Source organism: Rhea pennata, chromosome 18 (assembly GCF_028389875.1).
Source record: "Rhea pennata isolate bPtePen1 chromosome 18, bPtePen1.pri, whole genome shotgun sequence".
NCBI classification, from domain to species: Eukaryota; Metazoa; Chordata; class Aves; order Rheiformes; family Rheidae; genus Rhea; species Rhea pennata.
The window spans coordinates 4,763,872-4,782,860 of NC_084680.1; the positions used below are offsets into that span (position 1 = coordinate 4,763,872).

Consider the following 18,989-nt stretch of genomic DNA (forward strand, 5'->3'; position numbering starts at 1 on the left):
TAAACTTATGAATGACTTAAACTCTCCCAATTTTGCTTCTAGTGGTTTCTTAGATATTCCTGAAGCGCTTTGGATTTCAAGTCTTTGGAAAAGCTCTCCCATTTTTCCATCTACTGACATTTTTTTCTCTGTCTACTTATTTAGAAGGGAATCTAAAACTCTCCCAAAAGTTTGCTTTTGAAATCTCTCCACTGACAGTCCTACGCTGTCTCTGATGCCGAACAGCATCTTCTTCTCTATCCTGCTTAAACCGACATGTAAATCATCTCAGGGTGACCAGGGAAACCCTCATCTTCCTAAATAACCTACAGTCCCTTCTGAGAGCAAAGTGCGTCCGCTGATCTCAGGACACTTCTGGCCGTCACTGAAAAAGCAGTATAAAATCACGTAATGTGGAATAGGAGGGATGTGTGAATTTTATGTAAAATTAGTCCAGAAATCCTCAGAACTGTTGAATTGCACAGGCAAAACAACAAAGTCTAACAGCTATGAAGATTTCTTTTCCTGCCTCCCAGCGGAGCGAACTTTAGTTGGGTGAACTCAATATTGAACGGTTGGCATTAACTATGCACATGATTATGGATAACACCAAAGACAGGCGTTACCTTGAGATATACTGTGTAGTGTAGGTGAAAATTTAGAGCCCTGGAAAACAGAAAGGGAACATAGGAGCTATATGTCTTTATCGGTAAGGCCTTTTCTGTACTTGCATTTACTCAACGAAGGTGATAATTGAGCTCCCAGAGCTACAGTATTAGTGGGAGCTGGAATTTATGTTGCCATCACGGCTCCATGCTTTCTTGAATTGTGCACTTGTCAGACGGCTGTGCGCTTCCAACACTGACCAAAATGAGTCTGTGCCCCAGCAAGACCTCACACTGTAAGTATATGGCAAAAAATTAATTAATATTTGTAAAGTAAGGTAAAATCACTGGATGGAAAGAGCTGCAGAAATATTATTGAGCTAAATGTTGTACTTGCTCTGAGTTAGGGACTGCTGTGTTTCTAAAGACAACGGGTGTTTGCTGATGTTATTCTGAGCTGCCAAATTCAGCAGAACTTACTGATGTCCTGGTGAGACTGGAGTAGAAGCAAGAAGTTTTAAAAGGATGGCAAAATCTATACACAGTGCTTGAGGTGCACAGCATAAAAATCAACAGCATTTGAACATAACTGATTTTAACTCTGCTAGAGAGTCCTCAAGAAAAAAAAGATTTAAGAGCCTTCTGAATGAAAGGAAAACATTCAAAGTCATCTTAAAATTATGGTGTATTGGAGAATTTATTCTGCAAAAGATTCATATTCTACAGATACCTTTGGTTTACAGTAAGCTTCCAAGCCATTGATAAATTTATTGGAAGTAGGTGGTTGAGAAGTATTGACTACTGACTTTGTATAGCTGTTCAACAAGGCTTTTTTGCCTCAAATTCCTTGTTTATTCACTGTAGTGGAAATTTACTTGTTACAGATTTGCATTAGCAAATCTGGAAAGGGAAAAAGTAAGTTTGAAACTTTCATGGAAGCAGATCTATTATTTAATTAATTTCACACCATATCTTTTTCCTTCAAAAGGAGAAAACATTTTCAAAATAATTCAGTTTAATCAAATAACACTGAATTTAGAGTGAGGAACTATTCATGTTAATGGCATTCAGGATGGATAAATCTTTATGACTTCCCGTATGAAAGTTAGTTGTCTTATTGTCCACTTTGATTATTTTAAGCATAACTCTTTCACCATGTTACGTCTGAAGAGCAGAGTTAGATCCATCATAAAGTTTGATGGAAGAGCCCGTGCCTACTGTTAGTGTACTTATTCCCTGAACAGTGATGCTGACATTGCCATTACAGTGCCTGTATTTATCCTGCCATGATTTTACTATCGAATTTAACCGGCTAGGAGGTTGAAAGGAAGTTTAACCAAGATGACTCCTGGAATCGAGCCGGTCTGACTCTGTGCCTTTTGCCTTCATACTGTTGGTAAAGATCCATTTTAAATTTAATTGTTATTTTCCTTGAAAGTACACCAGGAAGGAGAAAATAAATCACAGTTCTACTCTGTGGGAACTTGTAATGCCAACAGAGGTTGAAAAACCACATATGTGATCTGTGGAGTATGCAGAAGGCATGAGCACAACCATCTTTGTGATCTACACTTTAATTTACTGACCACACTTTAATGCAGCTTCTCCTTTCTGCTTTCGCTCTGTATGTCTACACTGTTGCAGATGAAATCAGTGGAAATATTTGGGGTAAAACTGATTGAGCGGTCTCCATCAGATCCTTGGTTGTTCATTGGATTTATTGCTTTAAAAAGTTACTTTTGGCTAGAAGTCAAGAAGGCTTTGGGAGTCAGTGTCCCGTATGTTTCAGTGTGATGCAGGCCTTTGAATGCTTTTATGCATGCAAGTCTCTGAGATAATTAGGACTTCCTCTACCCCAGAAATGTTGTGCCTCACGTCAGTGCTCTCCTTGCTGTGCCTCGGTCTCCTGGGTAAACGTGAAGTGATAAGAGGCAGTCCCCGAGAGGTAAGAGAGCCTGCAGAGGCAAGCGTGCTCTCGGTAGAATGCCCCGAAAGTAAAGTGCTTCTCCGAGCCTTGCTTTTCTCAACTCGACCAGCAGGACCCTGTGGAGGGGCCCAGCTCAGGAAGGGACTCGCAACAAGTCCTGGGATTTTATTTCATTTTGATGAGTTTCCGCAGTTTCTGCAGCACGGGGTGACAGTCACCTGCCACTCGTGTCTCCGATGAGTTCCTGTTACTGTCCTTATGTGATACACGCTGTGATTTGTCTTGATTTTCTTCAATAGGATGAAGAGGAGATGGAAGAAGCTACGAATCAAAAGCTTGCTCTGCAAAAGGCCAAGGAAGTAGCAGAAGTCAGCCCCATGTCTGCAGCTAACATTTCCATAGCCGCGTAAGCATTAGATTTTATTATTTGGGAAATTTTGTTTCTGTTTTTCAGTGTTGGTATACGTCTGTTCAGCTGCAGCATCCTTTTATGCTGTCTCCGTTACTGACTGGGCTTTAGGGTAACTGAATGCTCTGGTGCTGATCACTTAACCGTGTATTTAATTAAGTAATTTCTTTTTTAGTTTGTTTTTGTTTGTAATGTCTCATCTTTTGCCTTGCTATAAATAACTATATATTAGAAGGATTTTTTTTAAAGGTGTCCTAGGATAGATTTCACCAGGTGAAGTGTCAACATTTCACTTCGGATTTTTAACTTTGAGATGTATGTTTGTATATAACATATTAACTAATGTTTAATCTCTGCTTAGAGAATTTAAGCATAAAGATATCCTCCTAAATATCAGAATGAAAAAATGGCTTGAATGTTCTTTCTTTGCTCTCTGAAAGTGTATTGGGATGAAAAAAAATGCATATGTGAACAGTCACTGGTTTGCACTTAGAAATGTCAATTTTCATTTTCAGTGCATGGGTATGGACATATGCATTGGTTCTGTGATACCATTTTGGAAGAATCTCTCCAAAATGTTCCTTTAGTGCCTGCCTTTTCATATATACTGATCTAAGCTGATGTGAAGCATTTGTATGTAGGCAGAAATACTAGTCCAGATATTGATGAGGTCAGCGCAAGTTCTGCCCATGTGGGATTATGGGTCCTGTGTTTGAGATGTGCCTACTTTGGATTGGACCTTGGATTGGTTTATTGAGAAACATGTTATTTGGCAGGTTCATAGAGCTTTTCAGGAGCTTTAGCATCAGGACTATAGACATTAAAAAAATTAATCTTACATTTTGCTGAGACCTGCTTGTATTTTCCAACTACCTCTAGTAAGGAAGACCCCAAGGGCTGGGAAAGAAGAAGCCTAGAAAAGGAAGTTTGTGTGCTCAGTTTTATTCCAAACTATCTGGAATGCAGCAAAATCCCCGTTTGGTTCTTCAGTGTAAATCAATCTCCTGAGACATTTATTAGTGTGACTTGAACGCAACTTCATCAAAGACAATAGGCCAAATGGAGCCAGTTCATTATACGTGGAGGAAAAAGAATAATATTAGTTTGACAACTATTTTATTATTTTACCATTGTATTTTGCAATTTACAATTGCTTTAATCAGCTCCTATTTATGCCATGTCTGTTTGCGGATTTTAAATACAATCCTTTTCTTACAAGGATTTCCTATCCAGTCTCAGAAAGGACTCATATGAGGATATTTGCTCTTGTTCTTTGATGAATTTCCTGTTATTGTTATTTTAAAATGCAAGATAATGATGCTTATTTTCTTCTTCCTTTTTAATGAAAGTATAGCGCATATGAGGATTACTTAGAAATTAGCAAATCCACTTGAAAGGAGCCAAGATTTCACACTACACTGCTAGTAACTAAAAATAACCTCATTCCATGATTTCTCACCAGGCTTTCACCTAGTTTTCAATATCACAGCTCCAGTTTTATAACCACATTTGAAAGAGAGCATAAAATTGAGAATTTCATCTTTTTGTGCCTCAAATGGTGTCTGCCCAGATCCCTACCTGCCTCATTTATACAGACAGGTAATTAAGCTTACAAATGAACCCATTTGAAAGTGCAGTCAATTGCTTCCACATTTACTCAGAGTGCCAACATCGTGCATGCAATATGAGAGGCCGCAATTTAACTGCTGCCACGTTGCCTCTAGTTGGCTCTGCTTTATGGCATCGGAGATGCTTTCAAGGTCACTGGCAAGGCATGGAGGGGGCGCAGTAGCTTGGAAGAAAATGCAGAAGGTCAGTAAGTTGATGACCAAATGGCTAATGACGGAAAGGGGAAGGCAGGAGAGAACCTAGGTGTTTTGAGAGAGACAAATAGATGCATGGATGGACTGCTGGCTGATGATCCAAAAGATATTTAATGAATGGGTGCCAAAGTGGTTTGTTTAATGTGTAGATTTGTCCATAATGAGAACTCTGAAGGGCTTAGCTGCTACAGTTTTTAGGTTTGCAGCACTTATCCCTTAGCTATGCCAGTACAATAAGGCTGATGATGGGGACATCAAAAAGGCAGGTGCCTGCGGAGTTTGGGCACCCCTAGGTGAGTGGTGAGCAAGGATAGTGAAAAATTTGGACTAAGCTACCTAGGTGCTGCTATGAATCCTTTTGTGCATCTATCCCATTGGTTTGTATTTTTGTCTTAAGAAATAGTATTTTTTTTTGTTTTGTGATTAAATTTTATTTTCAAAATGTGTGAAAATTAATTTTGATGACAACAGCTGTGACATATCAATGTTGAGAAAACATGATTATTTTTTGCCTTCTGTCAATCAAAATCAGTCTTTCAAGGGTCAGGGGGGAACAGAGAATAATGACTTGCATTTTCTTGGTAGTGATGTTCATGTTCCTGGGATGCATGTAGCCATACAGGGGTTGGATTTGGTGAAAAGTCATAGCAGTGGTGGTTCTGTTTGAAGAGTGAGATGCTGCGCTTGCTGTTTTGCTACTTTTCCTTGTCAGTGCTATATCAAGGAGCGTGAATTTATCTTCATCTAACCCTGCTTTTGGCTCAATTCAATCCATCTCATACTCTGTAGTATCCTTTTCTCCACCTCTGCCATTTTTTCCATGTGCCTGCAGTGTGCACTCTTGCTTTCTATGCTCCTGTGCCTCTAGTTTATCTGCGGTGATTCTTTTTCTCTTCTGTGGCATCTGAGCCTCCCTTAACAGCTGAGCTGCAGGAAACATTCAATTTATTGCATCAGTTGCAAAATGTAATTTCCTAGGCTTAAAAAACTGGTTGCTTATTTAGTGTGTCAGCCTTCTTGGAGGACATGAACTGACATCTTCACATTTAGATGTGCAATAGGCTGCTATATAAGCCAAGAACTGTTTTGTGGTGAAATGCAACTGTGACATGGAGATTTGTTTTAATAATCTATTGATTATTACAGTGGAGTCAAGGTATCATCTATCTTGTAGCTGACTCAAAGTGCTTTATTACAATTTTCTACCTGCACTCAGTTTGTAGCTCCCACTTCGTCGGTCTCCCAGGACTTCTGTGGTTTGTCTTCTGCTCCACCAAAGGGACTTGAATGAATGGATTGATCTAACCACAGTTTGCTTTTTCACCTGGTGAACTCTATCCTGAATGGGCCTTTTTGTTTTGTGATTTTCAGGGTTAAACGCTAGGATGGTGCATTGGTTTTGCCATTGTTGCAGTGTTTGGTTTAAAACAAAATATTGGTTTAACGTATGTTGTTGCGTTTTAATTTTAGCCCATTGTTTCATTCTTATTTTTGTGATTTTTGTTTTCTGTTTAGCATTTTCCTTGCTTTGTTGTTTCTGGAGGTGAGTTTCTGGGTTTGTTCAGTCTGCCCAGCATTGTCTTTAAGACCCTCTGTTTCGTACAACCTTTAAACCACTCAGCCTCTTGAGCTGAGCGACTGTACTGAGCGAGGGGTCTTTAGAGCAAACCATTGGTGCAGCTTCCTCGGCGGCGAGAATGAAGGAGCGGGGGAAATGGGGCAATTGCGCGCTCTCCCTGCAGAGAGTGCAGCTCGGTCAGTGGGTGTGCGAGATCCTCGCTGGACAGGTACCAGTGGGGTGAACAGCACTCAGGTTTATTTCTGTGGGCAGCGCAATGACCCGATTTTAAAACAGTTTTATTTTCTGTAAAAGAACTTGCCTCTTGACAAATCCGAAGGCAAACTCCCTGCGTTTGAAATCCTCGCCCACCTCTTCTATTCCAGCCAGAGATGCACCAATGCTGTGTACAAAAGGGGCTGCACTAACCGCACACACAGCACAGGCACTGCACAGTCCAGCAGACTAGCTGGGGAGTCAGCAAGCCACAACTGCTCAGGGCATCGAGGGCCCAGCACACACGTCTTCTCCACCAGTACTCAGGGGCTACTGATGCAGAACCCGTGGTTAAAATAACCTTTGTATTTGTTTATTCCTGTGCCTTTTCCAATGGCCTGTCTTTAGCTTTTCTTAGGAAGAGTCTTAAAATACCAATTACAAAGGCAGTTGAATGCTAAATTTGTAGGACTCCGGTAAGTAGTTATGCCTAAGTCAGGCTAAATGAAACTTTTTGTATTTTGTCACTCCTGAGATTTTTTGATTCCACGTGGTAATGGGTTATAGTTGTAGCTGGACCAAAGAAATGATTTAGCATAGGTATAAGGTATGAGTTCTGGATGGGAGGAGCTATTCCAGATGTGATAGTTGTGGCAGAGACAGTTCATGCAATGTGTGTACCAGAGCTAAACACTGTTGTAGGACTGACCACTTTCATCCTTTTAAAGTTACATGTGCTTTCCGGGATCTTCCAACCTCTAAAGACCTCTGCCTCTCTCCAGGCCCTGACTCGTTTCTGCTGGTCCCTCACAGGGTTGTTTAAAGCAATTTACATTTTAATTGAATGCCTGCAGGAGATGCAGCCTGTCAACACGTTTACTACTGATTAGAAAAATGCCAAGAGCAGATATAGGTAGCACATCATTTCACAATGACATCTCAGAGGCGGCTGTCCCTTTTGTACAGGTTTGGGGATGAAGGGTGGGATTTGCTCTGTCTCTCCAGGACTTTATCCGTCTCAGAGGTTCTGTATTTTCCTTTTGTCTTGGGAATACGATCGTCTGTTTTAAAATCCCTGTTGGGCTGTCAATACCCAACAGAACCCTATGTATGCCTGAACACCTAGCACAAAGTACCGTGTTCGATGACGTAGACTAGAAGAGGTGTTCTTTTTATCTTGCTGGCTTGTGATTTCTTCCCTTTCTTTTTTCCCGAGTGTGTTGATGTGTGAGGTACTGTGATTCTTCCTGTTAGCTTACCTTTTTGCCCTTGCTATTGGTGTAAAGGTGACTCAAACAGCTACACAGAAAGACAGTCCCTTGTTCTCTCTCTCTCTCTCATGGTAAGTAGCATCAAGCAATGCTCAAATACTTCTGTCATTTTGGTTTGGCAAAGGAGCCTGTCTTTGCTTCCTGGCTTTATAATCCGCAGTTCCAGTATGAATTTAGTTGGTTACAGTTTCAAAAAAGGGGATTCAAACATCAAGAACAGAGAAATGAACCCAAAGTGCTGCAGAATTTGCACGATATTGTTTAGCCAACTTGCAAGGATATTTGGCAGGATCAGTGCAGCCTGCATCTTGCACTGCACCAAATGAGGCAAGCATAAATGCAAAGGATCATTTAAGTCTTCTGCCAAGGGAAATTGAGGTCTGCTTTCAGCAATTAAAAGCAAAATTTCCCCAGGTATCAGTGCAAAGTAATGATTCTGAATCTCAGGTAAATTAAGCCAACCCTGTACATTCTCCTCCATCATCAGTTTTACACCTGGTTTGCCCAAGTAATTTCATACTTATATTTAAAGCATTGGTGCAGTCATCAGATTCTTCTCTTCAGTTTTAGTTGACAGCCTGGGGATTCCAGCAAGGAAGCAAAGGGGTCCCCAACCTGAGCAACCTGGAAGCAGTAGTTTCACTGGCAAACACGCGAAGAATGACCACCTCCTATTGACTGCACATCGACTCCTGTTTCATTTGGCACAGTACAAATGTAAAAATGCTGAAATTTAGGCAGAATACTTTACCTGACTGTTCAGCAGATTATTTGCTCAAGCAAAACTTTTGAAAATGCCTTTCATAATTTCTCATATATATGCTCCAGGTATCTTGGCCTCTAGATGGTCCTGTTATATACTTCACCTGGGCCAAAATTTGTTTAAGATATTTTATTAATTTTAATGAAATATATATTCAAAACTCATATAAAAACAAAACTTACATGATATCCAAAGAACATTAGATATTAACTGCACTTTCTGGTTTGATATCATTGATTGCTAATGGATGAAAACTGTCATGGAAGCTGTGGAAGTAAAAAAAGAAATATACACGTGTGTGTGTGTGTGTATGTGTATGTATATGTATACACACACATACACGTATATATATATGCTTAAACAGAAAAGGCAAATTCAGGACATGAAGGGATTTTATTTTCAGTATTCTGAGAGGGTTCCACAAATGATGTAGACTTATAAAAATTATTGTTTATAACTATGAAGAAATTAGCACCTCAAGTCAAGATCTATCAAGATATTTAGAATCCTAGTTTTCTGAAAATTTACTGCCAAAGGAAAAATAAACCTTTTCAGTTTAATTCAACTCCTTCTATATTTAGAACCCCCCACATGTAGTGGCATTTGTACAGACGTGCACTGAATGGAGGAGAATCTGCAAAATTAAATGTGGATGGAAACAAGCTCCTTTAAATGAAGTGTAATCCCTTGCCTAAGCTGTGGTTTTTAGACACGGTGAGCCATACACGGATGAGCTGAATTAAGATGCATCCCTGAGCCAAGGCAGAATTGAGAGGTAGGTGCCTTTGTGGAATGAAGCTGAGGCAGTGACCAAGCAGGAAGCCACATGGGAGCAGCTGTTGGGGCTCAGGTGGATCCTGGTTCTCTGGAAATGGCCCAGGTCCTCCCAATGGCCCCTGCACCAGGGCTTCTTCCTTGCATGTCACAGAGCCTGAGTGAGAATTAGCAGTCTTGCATCCTCCTCCCACTTTGAAATAATGAGTTGCAGCACAGCTGTAAAAACAAACAGCAACTGTGTCTAAAAAGACCTCTACCCCAAGGTCCTAAAGACGGCTTCTGCTGAGGACTTTTATTATGTGAGTATGGCACATGGAGGCATAAAGTCTTAATATCATCTTGTGGCTTTTGGTTCACCTTTTAATTTTTTTCCCTTTTGGTTCCATTTTGATTCTTCAGTTGTCTTCCTGTTAACTAGAAGGTGGTGTGTCTGTGGCTTCCAAACTTTCTGAAGCTTGCCTGGTCTCCTCCCGAGATGCACGCTGCAGTCTGCATTCAATAGGACACAGCCTGTATGAGTCTCCTCCCGATGTCTTTTATAGTTTCTCTTCTCTTTTTTTTTTTCTCACTTTTTGTTTTGTTTTTTTGTTTTGTTTTTGCATGTGCAGTTTTGTAAAGCAAACTCGAGGTACTGTATCTCGCAGCTCGTCAGTCTCCAGCGTAAATTCACCGTGAGTTGCTCTCTGTTACAATATTCATATAAATGGATTTATGATATCTATATTTATAAACCTTCCTCCTTCCCATTCCCCTGGTACCTTCACTTCCTCTTGTTTTTTCCAAAACTCATTCCCATCGTTGTGGAAAGCCTCCAGACCAACATACAGTGGAAGGACTGGAAGGTGTGCAACATTGCCATATAATGCTTGTGATTTGATCGTGAGCAACTCTGTAGTGTTTTGCACATTGACTGTGATGTTTTCCTCCCTTTCTTCCTTTTGTTTTTCTTTCTCTTGTCCTTCCCCCCAACATTTTTTTTTTGTTCTTTCTTAGTTATTTTTCCTTTTCTCCCTTTTGCCCTCATTTGATGGTTCATCTTGTTCTGGCTAGTATTTTTCTTCTTTGTGTTTATTGTGCACTGGGCTAACAGCTTTGATGTTCCACCAGTGTTTGCACTTATGGTTCAATAGGAGAAAGGGGCCTACCATGAGTGCGCTCTTTAAATGGATGCTGGAGGAGAACTTTAAAAGGACCTAACTTCTGGAAACAGAGCCTAAGGAGACAAAATTTGAAAACTCTCTATAAATATCCTTGGGAAATTTATACTCAGGAGAGCACTGGTTATGCTTGTGCCTTCTAAACATCCTGAGCCAGGGCTAAAAGCCACAAATATCACTGTGAAAATGAGGCACTCAGCAAGCTCCTATGTATCCTTAGTTCAGCGAACATGGTGGTATACCTTCCACTCACTTCCTACACTTTCTAACACACAAATCTTGCTGGCTTTGCTGTGAATCACAGGTGTGATTTGACACCAGTGCAGGTTTGTAGAAAATACCATTGTTCCCTGCCAACTAATACAACAAAACTTGTCATCAACTTGTCATCAACCCATCTTAGTGTCTTTGCTCTGAGTTTATGCTTTTACCGCTTGACGTTATCTTTCTTCTGTAATGCTTTTGGAGAGACAAGTAAGTGCAATTCAAACATGCGTGGGTTTGTCCTTATGTACACTGTAGCAGGATTCAGTGTACAAAGGCATGGAAAAGCAAAGGAGGCTTTCCACCAGCTTCCTGCCATCTTCCTTGCTCCCTGGGTCCCTGGTTGTTTTGGGGGTCTTCGGCCTTGCGGGATTCTGGGCATGTCTGCGTTAAGAATATTGTATTGGAATATGTGGATTTAGCTTCTGTGACCAAAACAGACCTGTTTTGGCCAGTTGCAAAAGTTCAAACATGTCTGTTTGAGGTGTTCTGGTGGGACAGATATGCCAGTCTGAGATCTCATTTCTTACCCCTTGACTGCCAGGATTGGGCCATTGAAAATTCAGGGTGTAGCGTGGATCGAGGCTGCTGAGCATGTTTGCTCCAGCGAGTTTGCTCTGCCTCACCCTCAGCAGATGGAGGAGGAGGTCTATTCAGCACAGCATGGGTGCTGTGGGGAAAATGGGATGAAAGGGAGGTGCTGCTGACCCAGCTTCTCTCCCAGGACCTTACTTCTCTCCAGCAGAAGTTAAAAGTTGCACCAAACTAATCTGAGGCAATGTTTGCACAAACTAAGCCTGCAAGAATCAAGAATTTGGACCCTTTTCCAATCTGCCAGAGACACAGCTGTCTTTCAAAAAGATAAATTCAAATCACAGGTACCAAAATCCCCTTGGAAGAAAGATTTACTTGCATCTAGAGGCATTTGCCACTGAGGTCTGTTGCTAAGTCCCCCCAGCATCTTAGAAAGATTCCTTTGGTGATATAGCTCACCTCTGTTCCCTGGACACAGTAATTTGTACTGCAAAAAAATGTAGCTTTACCTATATTAGAATGTTTCTCAGTATGTCTGTGATGGTTAAAGACATTTCTTTTCCCATATTTTCCTGTCTCAGCCATATTGGCAAATCACTACAGATTAAAACTCTGTACATGAAACCACTTTATATCTCTTCAGTCATGTGCAGAGATCTTGATACAGATGCGATGGAGATTAACATCTCTATGCAGTGCCTGGGCATTTATAGTCAGGTCCTTTCCATGCAAAGGAGGACCATTTCTGACAGTCGAGCCTGGTGTGCATTTTCTTCTCTGTGGGTATCTACAGAGCATTTCTTCAGCAAAAGACTTGTTTTAGTTAAACAAATGACTGGAGCCCAGAACTATGTGTAAGAGTTGCTATTATAGGCTAACCTATGCTAGAAACTTGGTTTTCTTATTTTGCATTCAAATAGATAAATTGGAACAACTCCTCTTTGGTTCGTGCGGGTGTTAGGGACTCCTTTCGCTGGGGCAGTATTTGTATAGATTCAGGATGCCTTTATATCACTCTGTTTCTACCCACTGTGAGATCTGTTACTGTAATTACAGTGAATAGATAAGTGATCTAATTTTTGTGTGAACAGAAAAGTCGAAGAACAGTCTAGTCATCCAAAAGATCTTTTAAAAAACGTTAAAAAGACCCTATTCCTTTTTCTCCTTTAGGTTGCTCAAACAGCAACCTAAAGCATAAAATGCCTTATGTGCTTAGTATCAGTAAGAACCAGGAGCTACAAATCCGTACATTCTGAAAGAATAAAACTCATTCAAAAATCTTTTTAGATGGAAGAGTGTTTTTTCCATATTCTTTCTTTGATTAATTTTTAAAGGATTTTCTAATTTGGTGAAAAACTGCAGGCAAAAATACCTGAGCTAACTCCCTCCCTTCCCCCCCCCCCCCCCCAAAGTCAAGGTGAGTCACTTTCTGCTGTTAATTCCAAACTTTTGTGCTATAACAAATTTATGATACAAGCACTGCAAGCAGTATGAAATCCATTTTAAACTCACTGAATAGAGGTAATTAAGTGTATACAGAGATGTTCTATTTCTTTAAGTAAATCAGTATTTATATAAAATGCAGCTAATTTATAGGCAGATAGGTGAGAACACACAGTTAAGTGAGTAATTATGTTGCATTTTTCTAATATCAGGATGTATTTTGAGATTTATTTTATTAACAGCCAGGCACCTTCAGTCATCCACGATATGCAGTTACTTGGGAGGCCGGACTTTGATACTAATCCTTGTTCTATTTTAATGGGTGCTTGAATCCAAACTGATACTTTTACTACTCACTTGAGTTTTTCTTTGTATTGCTATTGTTTATTGTTTGTTTGTAATAGGACCCAGAGGTATCAGCCACTGCATGGACATGAAAAATGGCATGTTCTTAAGGCATTTTCTAGAATGGTAAATAAAACAAAAGCTGTTGTTTCACCAACTATTTTTTTCATTTTTTCCCTCCAGACTTGCTGAGTGTCTGCCCCTGCCACAGGCCTCTCGGACTTCAGTATAGCCTGTGGCAAGAGCTGACGTATGAGCAAACACAGCCAATTTGGTAGCTTAGGGGGTAGCATCCCTCCCTACACGACGGCAGAAACGCTAGTGATCGAAGTGCTTTTTTGCGCTGAAGTTAGTTGGGTCTTGCATGATATGGAGAAGATCAAAATTTGTTTTTCTTGGAGCAGCTCTTCGCCACACCAACCATTACAGCATGTCTCTGTTGCATCCACAAGCTGATAGTGTAGAGAACAGAAATGAAAAGCTTATATATCTCCTACCAGGCCTAAGTTGTCATTTGCCACCCAAGCACGCAAATCATTCTTCATCCATATCACTTGCTTCTGTATAAATTAGCTCTCTGGCTCTTCTGCTCTATTTCCAACCTCGTAGTGCGAAAAAGTGACTATGACCTCGTTTCCTAGTGTGTTTTCTCTTGCTTTTATCAGAAGCTAAGAGTTCGATTTTGGCCAAAACTGTGCCATTACTATGTAATTGCTAGAATGTCTTCCTGAGGGTGCGGCGTGGATGCTTTAGAGAAAAACACATGATTTAAAAAGAAATGTCATTTGACTGGATTTAGGAGAACTTAGTGGTTCCACGTACTGAACAACCTAGATGTGATTTTAGTTCAATCAGGCTGCAGGGATGTGGCTATACTCACATTTCACTGTATTGTCTAAAAGAGCAGATAAAAGAAGTGGCCAATTCTACGAGAATGGCAATATTGGAAAATTCAGACTGTTGTATTTTGTGAACTTTCTTTATCTAAGAAGTCACCACCCATGAAAGTCTGAAAGGCAGTTCAAATTTCAGTAGCAAGTTTCTGAGTGTGAACAAGTGATACTTGGCTAGTATTATATTGGAATTACAGCGTGTTCAAAATTTAGATTTTCTAGTCCATGGGAAATCAGGAGCAGCTCTATGAAAAAATGTTTTCCTTCGGAGAAACTGAAATATCAAAAATCCTAAGGTAAAACCAAATTCTAATTCAAGAATAATGCTAGAAGAGACTGGACGATGTTTTTCTTGATGGTCCTTGGTCACAGCATTTCTGTGATGTATGCTGGCGTTATCAGCTCAGTGGGAGAGCACAGTGCATCTTGCAAGAGAGTTCAGGCAGGAAATGTAGCTTATAAAGAGGAAAAGGTGCTTAAGCATCCAAGCAGCAACTCTCAGGGGTCATTGGCAAAACAAATTTGAACACTAGTGGTGAGTTCAGCTGAAACAAAATTGTTTTTTCAAACCAAACAGCGATAGAGTGTTTTGCTTTGTGTGTACCTACCCCAAACTAAAATATTTGATTTTTATTTTCCAATTTTTTCCGAGCTTTTAAAGCTTTTCCAAATTTATGTGCAGAAAACGTGAATGTGAATTGCAGGATATTTTTTTTTAATATCACATTTTCTGGTGAAAATTTTTTAACGGGAAATTTCCTTTCCTCTGTAATCTGAACGCATTCCTTCATACTCACAACCTATTATGGAGGTATTTTTAATATCAAATTATTATGTTTATAGTCAGCTTTCATTCATTATTTATTAAAGCAAAATTCTAATGATTGTCATTGTGCAGCTTATTAAAACAGTAGTTCTGGGAAGCAAAATGCCATTAAGTAAAGCAGTGTTTTAAAAGGTTATGATAACGAAATCTTTGATGTTTAAGGAATTCCCTAAGATTAGAGTATGGCTAAAAGTGTACTTTCCTTTCTTGAACAATCTGCGCAGTGATCGGTTGTATTTTTTATTTCTATCAATATTAGTCAGTGATTTGTTAATATGAATTTTATTTGTTTCTACATAAATTCTTTGCTTTTCTTTCTAGCCACAGAATTTGTTTGAATGTTTGCTTCTTAATTCAAGCAAAAATGGTGGAATTACCCAGTAAAGCACATTAGCAGTAATATCTACTATGACATTTCAAGCCTAAAGGATCTGAAACCTGACCATATTGCCAGTGCCCCTTTGAAGGATTTGAAATATTCTGTAGACAGAAAATAGAGGTTGGAAGTAATCATAAAGAAAGTGAATTAGAGAGCATTAATCTTGCTACTGTGTGTGTAAATCAGAGGGGTTAATGTAATTTCATTAGTGGTTTTAGAAGAATTTTAAGAAGCAAACAGTGAACATTAAGGGTTTTAAATATGGAACTGGAATCACAAAGAGATAGTTTTCTTTTGAGAAAAGAAATGCTTATCATAAAGGCTCATTTTATTCGGTTTGGTCATGTCTAGGTCATACTAGACTGCTATTTATCAGGCTCTGTATTGTAGACAGTTTATGTCTGTCCCAATTCATGCCACATCTAATAATTAGCCAAACCAAACACTGGAGGAAACATTAGAAGGAATGATCTTGCTCTATGTACAATTTTCTGTTTCTTCTGCAGTTTTTTGAGTTCTGTGCAAAGGAACCTTCATATGCAGGCAGTTTTAATGAAACTCTGTTTTGTTTTGAGGTGACATCCCTGTTGTGCCGCAGATAAGTTCAAAACCTCTCCTCTGTGAAGAAGTGCAGGGGAGAGCAACAGGAGAGAAGAAGCTGTCAGATATGTCCATGTTCAGTTGCTGTGAGAACTTGCAGAAAGCAAGAGTCTAATAAATTTAACTGGACAAGTATACGACGCTTTCCCTCCAGTTGCTGCCGCTTTTGCTCTGAAAAACCCTCAATAATGTCTCTAGAGGGTCCAACCTGCTCTGCTGTTTTACTTCCATTTCCTGCACAGGACTTTGTGTGCACTGGCATTTGCTCCTGATGTTCTTGACTGATTTGAATATGGTAAAGAGCTTGCAGGCAGGCTTCACGTTTTCGGGATTGTGTTTTTCCTGCGCTTTATATATATGGTGATTTTTTCAGGGCTGGTGGGGGTGGTTGTCTTGTCATAAAGAAAGAGGAAAGGATGAAGTCATTACTTCCAACCTCCTGGTCTTTGGTTTAATTGGTAACCAAAGCTAGTGGGTGGCTGTGTGCTGTATTCTTTTGGAAATCATCTTCAGTAATTTTGTCAGTGTTAAAGATATATCACAGGTAGTTCTACATGTTGAGAAGTTTAAGTCTGTAGTTTCAGTGTCTCATTTAAGAAAGGAACTTCTGCAAAATAGGCTGCGTGAATATGCACATTATCGGTTTCTCCAGGCTCACAGCTGTATATGCACTTAGCAGTAACTTCTTTCAGTTGTGCATGATTCAAACACAATGGAAGCTTTTGCACCCCAGAGATAATTATTTTTTTAATGACTGGTTTATATTCTTGGCATAAAGGAAGCATAACCCCCCCCCCCAAAAAAAAAAAAAAAAAACCCTTCTCAAATGACACAGCTTTTGGCAGAGCAGATTTCAGTATTTGTAGGTAAATGACCCAAACCCTGATACTGGGAACATCTGAAAATCCCCTGTGAACATCTGCGTAGGCTAGAAAGAAAATCTCTGAAGGCTTAAATATGGGTCCGTTTCTGGGGAATTTTATTTATAAGCTTCATCAAGAAATCATGTCGCTAAATAGCAAAGCTGCTCATTGCTTCCAGCCAGCCAGTGCTAGTAGGTTTTAAGAGTCTCAACTCACTTTCTGCTGTGTGATAAATACCAGCCCCACATCCTTAACCTTCCTTATCACCACATCCAGTCTGTTTTAGGAGTTTGGCTTTGACGGGTTCAGTGCAGGCACTCATGGAGAAGCAGTTTCCATGAAAGTTGCCTGCTTTTTATTGTGTTTCTCTGGAGTCTCTGCAGGGAGGTCCAGGGTCTTGTGTCCCACCTCTGCGTGGTTGCTCTCTGGTGGAGCTGGAGCACAGGATGCTGCAGTTGGATATGCTCCTCTCTGTGCTCTCCGTTTGTAGGAAATTTGAAAGCTTCACTCAGCGTTAGGGCACTTTTTCAGCTCTGACTTAACCCCTTATTGCTAGGTACCGTTTTAGCTTTGAGAGCTCACTCTGTACAAAGCACCAAAAGAAAGAGAAAACAAACAACAAATAAACACCCCCCCCCCCCAGTTCTTATCTCCTTGCCCAAGGACTTTAATATGAAGTGAGAAATGTCCCCTAAGAGCAAATGTGTTTGGTGGACTGCACCAAGTAAATATGCGGGGTACTCAGCCATGCATATATGCAGACCCAAACTACTTTGCTTCCACCGAGCTGGTGTGGTGAGGACGAGATTTCTTTTCCCAGCATGGCTCAGTCTGGGCAACACTAGACCTGGAGCACAGAGGAGCATGTTACTCTGTCCATCCTGGAGGAAATGCAGGACCTCTAGCACCCTCTGTGCTCCTTCCCTGAGAAGCTTCCTCTTGCTGCACTCCCCCCACCCAGACAGAGGATGAGCTCTAAAGGGGGAGAGCATGAGGTTTTCGATAGGAAACCCATGTCCAGGGCTTGGAGGTCTTGGGGAGTCAGAGGAGGCTTTGCGTGTTACCCATTAATTCCTTTAAAAATCAAGTAAGTCTCGTGATAGTGTTTGAATCTTTCACAATGTTAACACCAAAAAAACCATTACTCACTGCTTGCTATGAGGAGGCTGTTAATATCTTGTACTGGGGACAGCTTGGGGGTGGTGTCCTCTCAAGAGGGGCCAGCTCTCCATACACTGTGGGTTTTTTTGGTGAGTTCTCTAAGAGGGAGAGGGCTCTAAGATACGTCCCCAGTATCTTTTCATTTCCCTTACGTTTAGAACTGTGATTTTTGTCACCCATCATTATGCTGTGATATAAATGGTGCACTCGGTGGTAAATTGGTCCAGGATGTGCCTCCTGGGAACAGAGGACTCAGATTTTTCAATCTTGATGGTTAGCTATGCTCACTCTGGTTTCTGGGTAAATTCAGATTTCTTCACATCCACCTGAGTGCCCTCATCCCACCAGCAGTGAACGTTTAAGTACATTTTTGCCTGTTTAGCAGAACCAAGCAACAGCACCCTCAGTGATTTTTTTTTTTATGAAAAGCCCTACAGCGAAGCCCTGAGATGCAAAGCTTTTCCGACAGCTCCCACTGTGTTACGTGACTCCATCTGAGTGCTGCCTCCCAGAGGGTCTGAGCATGGCGACAGACCCTGACAGGCTGAACCAGCCCGTACACATTCAGAAGCTGGCTTCTTCTATTGTCAGGGGAAGCCAGACAACGCGTAAGGAAAATGTGTCTGCTTTCCTATTTCCACAACCTTTTGGGGTGTGCATTAAGGGCTGGAGATCTGCAAGCCCCGTGCAGTATTGCTTGTGCTGCAGAGGTCGGATTTAATTGTTGCAAATGAAAAGTGATCTGAGCAAGTCAATGGAAGGAAAATGCTTTTCCTGTCTTTGTTAGAGGAAGTTTCAGTAATGAAAAAAAGATGCTAACCTGATCCAGTCTCTAGAACTCCACTCTGGAAGCCAATAGCTTTACTTTGTTTTATGCAAAAGCAAAATTTGACTTTTGGAGGAAAGAAAAAAAGACCCTCCTTTTGCTGTATTGACTAAGTATGTGACCTGTTGACATGTGGTGGTTATAAACCAAATGCTGTGCTAAAAAGAGTGAAGCATTAAGGAGTTGCCTACGTGAGGTATTCTCATCATCAGAGATGATATAAAAAAGACCAGGTCTGTCTAGGGCCTCTGGATTTATGTGCAGCTCTCCCACTCCCTGAGGCCTTTTCACAGTATCCAGACCAGTCTTCCTTTCTTGCTTGTACTTTTGCCAGATTCCTGTGATGCTTGGGCTAGATGGTTCATCCTCG

The 18,989-nt window shown here is 40.6% G+C and overlaps 1 protein-coding gene across 1 annotated transcript in view; it reads left to right on the forward strand.

Moving 5' to 3' along the window:
* The window catches only part of CACNA1B (calcium voltage-gated channel subunit alpha1 B), a 306,587-nt gene that overhangs the window by 202,994 nt on the left and 84,604 nt on the right, over window positions 1-18,989 (forward strand). Inside the window, exon 19 of the mRNA XM_062591211.1 lies at window positions 2,811-2,917. Within this exon, the coding sequence (XP_062447195.1) occupies window positions 2,811-2,917 (107 nt within the window). The remainder of the gene's footprint in view (window positions 1-2,810; window positions 2,918-18,989) is intronic.